This window comes from Scyliorhinus canicula, chromosome 13 (genome assembly GCF_902713615.1).
Source record: "Scyliorhinus canicula chromosome 13, sScyCan1.1, whole genome shotgun sequence".
Taxonomy (NCBI): domain Eukaryota; kingdom Metazoa; phylum Chordata; class Chondrichthyes; order Carcharhiniformes; family Scyliorhinidae; genus Scyliorhinus; species Scyliorhinus canicula.
Genome location: NC_052158.1, coordinates 117,511,933 through 117,518,562, shown reverse-complemented (window position 1 = coordinate 117,518,562; position 6,630 = coordinate 117,511,933). Strand labels below are relative to the sequence as shown.

General features: G+C 42.2%; 1 protein-coding gene across 1 annotated transcript; it reads right to left on the bottom strand.

Moving 5' to 3' along the window:
- Positions 1-551: 551 nt before the first annotated feature.
- Positions 552-2,431, bottom strand: LOC119976235 (C-type natriuretic peptide 4-like). The gene is made up of 3 exons (XM_038816580.1): positions 2,237-2,431; positions 1,424-1,704; positions 552-784 (listed from the first exon to the last, which is right to left on the bottom strand). The coding sequence occupies exons 1-2, from the start codon at positions 2,324-2,326 to the stop codon at positions 1,444-1,446; spliced, it is 351 nt and encodes a 116-aa protein (XP_038672508.1). The 5' UTR covers positions 2,327-2,431; the 3' UTR covers positions 552-784; positions 1,424-1,443.
- Positions 2,432-6,630: the final 4,199 nt, after the last annotated feature.

The window sequence follows — 6,630 nt, the reverse complement described above, 5'->3', positions numbered from 1 at the left end:
GTATTTGCGCGAAACCCGTGCATGCGCGGGCCGGGATGCCCCTCAGCCGCCCCGCGAATGGATACTGCGGGGCGGCGGAAGGACAAATAGTGCGCGGGCATCGGGCCCGCTGCCCGTGATCGGTGCCCACCGATCGCGGGCCCATGGCACCCTTGGCACGGCCATGGTACTGCCGTGCCAATCGGTGCCATGGTTATAAAATGCGAGTGTTTACGGCCGTTTTTACGAACGGCCAGACCAGGTGTGTTTGCCGTTCGTAAAAACAGCCGTAAAGGGCTGGGAACTCGGCCCATCTATCAGCTGTGAATCGCTGCCGGCCGTAAAAAAACGGCGGCAGTGATTCGTGTCGGGAGTTGGGCGTGGGGGGGGGAGAATAGCGGGAGGGCGTCGGAACAGCGTGGCCGTAAAATTTTATGAGCCACGCTATTCTCCGCATCGTCGGGAGTGCGGAGAATCTCGCCCTTCATGTTTCTTTCACCTGCAGTTCACCATCTGTTCAGTTGTTACATAAATAATTTTTTATAAATATCTCTCTTTTATAAACATATAAATAGTTTAAACATAAATACATTTATGCAAAAATGAAATGGTCAAGTTATAGTCGCGACAATTTACAGGGGCATTAGTTCCGACAACACTTTCCTCCATGTTTCTTTCCAGTAAAGGCTGGGGGTGTGATTCATCAATATCAGGAGTAATGTCATCGTCTTCTTATGAAATGGTACTTTTAAGGAGACAATAAAATGCACAAGTAATTTCCAGAGCCCATCATCAACGTGGTGTCCTGTGAAGAGAAATATATGCAAATAAATATATATATATATATATATGAGCAGGTTAGGTGGATTGGCCACGGTAAATTGCCCTTAGTGTCCATAAAGGTTAGGTTGGGTTACAGGGATAAGGTGGAGGTGTTAGTTTACGCGGGGTTCTCTTTTCAAGGGCCAGTGCAGACTCGATGGCCGAGTGGCCTCCTTCTGCACTGTAAATTCTAAGTCTGGGTCTATGTCCATATTGTCAGTGCGGCAGGAAGCAAACTGCGGCCCAATTATAATGGTGTGTCAGTGAACGGTGCTCAAAATCCAATGTATCCCAACCTTGTATGGATCAATATAGCCGGGAAACTTGCATTTTGAGTTACACTCGGATGCAATAAATAGAGATTTTGGAAATTTAACACATGCTACTTAAAAGTGGTCGAAAACTGTTGCAACGTGAGTAAAACGTATGTTTCCATGTTGCAATCACAGTTTAAGTAATCTGAATCTGAACAAATCCTGGATGCTTTTCCCTGAATTGAGTCGTGTGTGGCAGACATGAACAGTGAATATGCAAAGGGACGCAATAAGGAAGGACGAGAGGATCTCATGCTCGAGTTAAATTACCAGCTAAGTCCGTACATTTGTTTGCAGCGGGTACTCACCGTCGCTAGGTGTCGTAGACCTAACAGCCCAGATTGCTCATCGCTCCTATTCTGTCCAGTTTGCGCCCGAAACAGCCTTTGGACGACCCTTTCCTCTTCTTTCCGCGGATCTTCCTTGGGTTGTTGTAGTCGTTCAAAAGCCGAACCCAGGTGCTCTTTGATCTGGTGTCGGAGCGGAGGTCTCGTAACAACCGGACCTTGGCATTCACAGCTACCGCGTCTTCCGTGTCCGTTGAGGAAAGGTCCTCAGAAAATTCCTCACCTAATAAATCTGCAAGATTCTGCAAAGAGAAGCGGAAATTGACAGGACATCAGAATATTTGGAAACATGATGGGCGCCATTCCAGAAATATATTTCAACCTTCCGATTTTCAGGCCAATGTATTTATACCTGAGTTTGTCACCAAATATTAGGAATGAAATGTGAGATCACAGAATGCCAACTAAACTGAATGCGCTGCGGTAATCAATATATAATTGCAATGTAAAGACAAACAGTAGCAGTTACTGGGGGGGGGGGGGGGGTGGATAAACACGCACCTGTTTTAAAAACAAATGATATTGACTTCAGATGGATAGTTTTTTTTGTAAATATTACATTCATCAGTTCAATGAACACGAAACATGCACAGATTTAGTTTCACTGATACCCAGATTTGAAAGGCAGCAAAGGGGTGTGATAACTTTCTAACAGCTACACAGTTACTCATTATAGCGGGATTAGTGGTGTGGAGTCAGGCTCCACAAAACAATTCATGCCCCTCATTGCGGATCGCCCATGTCCAGTTACCCTCACAATTCACATCAACTTACTCGCTGCGAGCGAAGCAACGGGGTTGCACCCATCCTTGTGGTCAAGAGAGTTAGGAATAGTCCACAAAGCAAAATCCAGGAGATGCTCATTCTCCTTTGATAAGGTGGCCAATTCTACACCCAAATACGATCAAATTCAAATTGCTTGCTCAGGGGTGAGAGTTGTGTCTGCCTCTAGCTCAAGAATCGTCTGCTGCTTTCTCGGCTGCTTTTCAACCCTTTTATAATGTGGAATGACGTCAGCTGGCGTCTTTTTTTTGGAAGTTGCTAAGATTAATCAAAGGAAGGAAAGTCCAACCTTCTCCTGCCTTTATTGTTTCTGCATCATTATTGTTTCCTGCTCCTTCCCTGCAAATTGCTGCTTTTAAACATTACAAACTCTGCTGGTTCTCTAACTGTGGGTGTATCAGTAAAATAATTCAATAGTTCCATTCACTTAGTGGGAACATTGCCGATTTTACCAGAGGAACAAAGCATGGGTGTATGGATTGACAAAGCACTTATCCAAGTAGAAACCCGCAGTCTGCACGGATAGAATTTTATTTTAATTGTGATTTCCCCCGCTTTCCTCAGCAAGCTACACTCACTCCCCAAATATGAAGCAGGGGTTCCTCATTTGTAGTTACCGTATCCATATTGAATTTCTCGTATTTTCGCACGGGGAGTGCTGGAGAGATCGCTAGGCGACTCTGAAATACGTGAAGTGAATTAGAAATGCGCCAGCTCATTTGTAGCCTTATTGTCTAATTCTATTTCTGCCCTACAGAAACTCAGTTGCGGCGAGAACAATGTGGAAGAACTGTACGAAACAATTCTGGTTCCAAATGATTAGCTCTTTTCAATTTCCGGCATGTTAGGTGCAATCTATATTTTTTTAATAATTATCATTTAGAACATTTACCTTTTAATGATGTTCTATAATACTATTGTAAGTGCATTTTATTTTAAAATAACCCTGTAAGATATATTATTGCATTACATGTAACACTTTGAACTCAGATTTGCAGTTTAGATGTGAACGCTGACGGAGAGCTGTCTGATTATTAAATGTACAGAAACACTTCTTGAATATCTTCACTTCTCACAAAATGAACAAAGTACACAATCGCCACTTAGCCGAATAGTTTTAATCACAAATGTATTATTGCTTACTGAAATCTCTATCAATAAAACTGGCAATAACCCATCACACCTCGAAGATTGGCTGCTTTCACTTTATTGTTAACTTCAGTAAAATCTGCAACGCTTCTCGAAACTGTACAATCCTGTTTTATACAACTGTGGAAATGTGAAGTTTTATACACCGACCATGCAGATATATTGTATTAAATGTTGCCAGAAGTAAATGAACGTGATGCAGCACTGCAAATCCCTATGTCTGTAAATGCTACGTTTCGGAGTAACCTGGTGATCCGTTTGGGTCAATTCCTCCCTTCAGTCCCAGCAGAACAATTGGAAACTGCTGCGGTGACCCATATATAAATTAAACATTTTCTCACTTATTCGGTAGCTTTGAGGTTTCCCGGATTTTATGGGAGAATGTGCCTGTCTGATTTAAAACGCCCGCAGGAACTCCGGATAATTGTATAAAAGGGCTGTCATTGTTCTGTCTTTAGTTTGTGTTTAGGTTTGTGTGTGTGCATGGAGGGCAGGGGAGAGTCTTGGAAGGTTGGGATATCCAGGCTGCAATCCATAGGTGACCTAGACGAGGTTGTCAATGCGGGGCAATCCCATTTCTGCAAACTGTTGGTAAAAATAATTATTTTGGCATTGTGGTTGGGTTCATCAACCATATATGAATAAAGGAGTGAACAAAAATGAATTTCATGATACATTCTACAAAATCTATTTTGTACAATGATGAAAAGATTTGGGTGGTTTTAAATATGCCGGGTACCGAAATCTAAACGAATGGGAATGGCCCGTTCTACGCGTTTAGATCAAGATTTCCATTGCACTTGTAATGCTTCATCTGCATTCCCATGGTGGAGTCCATTGTTGTAAGTGCTAAGCAATCGCAGACATAACGATTTCTGACTGGTTTCCGTTTCCACTTGCTTCTCTTATTTGATGCCTTTCCTTCATCATTCATTGTTCCAGTAATAGTTTTCCCCTCACCTAAACTCATACCACGGAAACCCAGTTCATTGGTTGTGTCTCCAGTCTTGCGATACATCACAGCCTCCAAAATTGGTAGACTTAATATCACAAAGCTCTGTTCCCTGTTCTTCTTTCCCTTTAGTATACTGTATTCACTGGGGAGACCAAATGCAGAAGAGGTGACTAGTTGAGGAATTATCTTCCTTCAGTCTGAAACTGCTCTCACTTTCACCTCTGTCCTCAGCCTCCTGCAGTGCTCCAGTGAAACTCAACATAAGGCTCAGGGAACAGCATTTCATCTTTCCATTGAGTATTTTACAGTCTTTCCGATCCAACACTGATGTGATTTGATTTATTATTGTCACATGTATTAGTATACAGTGAAAAGTATTGTTTCTTGCATGTTGTACAAACAATGCACACCGTACATAGGGAAGGAAGAACAGACTGCAGAATATAATGTTACTGTGATAGCAAGGTGTGGAGAAAAGATCAACTTAATATGAGGTAAGTCCATTCAAAAGTCAGATGGCAGTAGGGAAGAAGCTGTTCTTGAGATGGCTGGTACGTAACCTCAAACTTTGGTATCTTTTTCCTGATGGAATAAGGTAGAAGGGAGTATGCCCCCCCCCCCCCCCCCCGTGCGTGGGTTCCGTAATTATGCTGGCTGCCTTTCTGAGGCAGCCAAAATTATAGATAGAGTCAATGGATGGGAGGCTGGTTTGCGTGATGGACTGGACGACATTCATGACCTTTTGTGGTTCCCTCTGGTCTTGGGCAGAGCAGGCTCCATACCAAGCTCTATTACAACCAGAAAGAATGCTTTCTATGGTGCATCTGTAGAAGTTGGTGAGGGTCGTAGCTGACATGTCAAATTTCCTTAGTCTTCTGAGAAAGTACAGTCGTTGGTGGCCTTTCTTAACTATAGTGTCGGCATGGGGGGACCAGGACAGGCTGTTGGTGATCTGTACACCTAAAAACTTGAAGCTCTCGACCCTTTCTACTTCGTTCCCATTGATGTAGACAGGGGCATGTTCTCCACTACGCTTCCTGAAGTCAATGTCAATCTCCTTCATTTTGTGGATATTGAGGGAGAGATTATTGTTGTCGCACCAGTTCACCAGATTCTCTATCTCATTCCTGTACTCTGTCTCCTCATTGTTTGAAATTCGACGTTTTTACGATGGTGTCATCAGCAAATTTGAAAATCGAGTTGGAGGGGAATTTGGCTCCACAGTCATGGTGTATAAGGAGTATAGGTGGGCCAATAATTTTGCACCTTATTGCCCCTATTTTCTTTCCCCTTTCTTTGCTTGAATTGTTTTGACTCACTTTTTCTTTTGCTTTTGGACAGCAGATTTACACAATTCCACCATTTAAATTCTTCTGGACACATGTTTCGTTTCTTGTCCCATTGCCATTCCATTTGGCCCTGTACTGCCCTCCCTTTGTCATTTAATTGTTATGGGCCAGGGTTTGGAGAACCCCAAAGTGTATCATGGAGTTCACCTGATCCACAACTTTTAATAGATTGTGGTATGGGGAGCACACGGCTCACTCTACAGGAGTGGTACAGGAGACTTGGAAACAATTTTAAAAAAAAACAAAACAATGTTTATTCTCTGAACTCAAGTTAACCTTTTTAAAACATATAGTGAACATCTTAGCAACTATTAATTCAAATACATCCCCAAAGAATACAACACTAAGTAATCCTTAAGCTGTCCGTTTAACGTCCATAAGACTTAAAAAAGAAATGTTAACAGAAGAACATCAGGTTAAAGTCACTACTGAGAGCAGTTATTAGTTTTAAATCACCAAAGGATCGATTTCCAGTTTTTAGATGACAGAGAGAGAGAGACTAATACCCCTTCTGGCTGTGACTGCAGCTATCCAGCTCTGAAAACGAACCTAAAACACACCCTGCAGCAAACAGCCTAAAACGAAAGTAAAAAGCTGACAGACAGCCCAGCTCCACCCACACTCTGACATCACTGATAAACACCCATTTCTTAAAGGTACATTTCTTAAACATTCATTTCTTAAAGGTACTCTCATATGACACTTTCCCTCAAAAAAATAAACCATTAACTTCAAGAAGGATTCATTTTTCACCTTTTCAGTATCCTTTAAGAAATGCACACAGTAAATAAACTTTTTTGTTGAAAAAAAAACCAACACACGCAAACAGGTTTAATAATATAGTCCATTTTTTTTTCGTTCTTCTTCCTCCAACTGAAATCCTTCTCGATTGACAGTCTCTTTGAACAAGGTCTCTGCACGATCCATCCATT

What these genes read in the sequence shown, in the direction of transcription:
- LOC119976235 (XM_038816580.1), bottom strand. Translation starts at nt 2,326, where the DNA reads ATGAGCATCTCCTGGATTTTGCTTTGTGGACTATTCCTAACTCTCTTG. An exon ending in CGTTGCTTCGCTCGCAGCGA is followed by an intron (nt 1,705 to 2,236) that starts GTAAGTTGATGT and finishes TTCTCTTTGCAG; the next exon opens with AATCTTGCAGATTTATTAGG.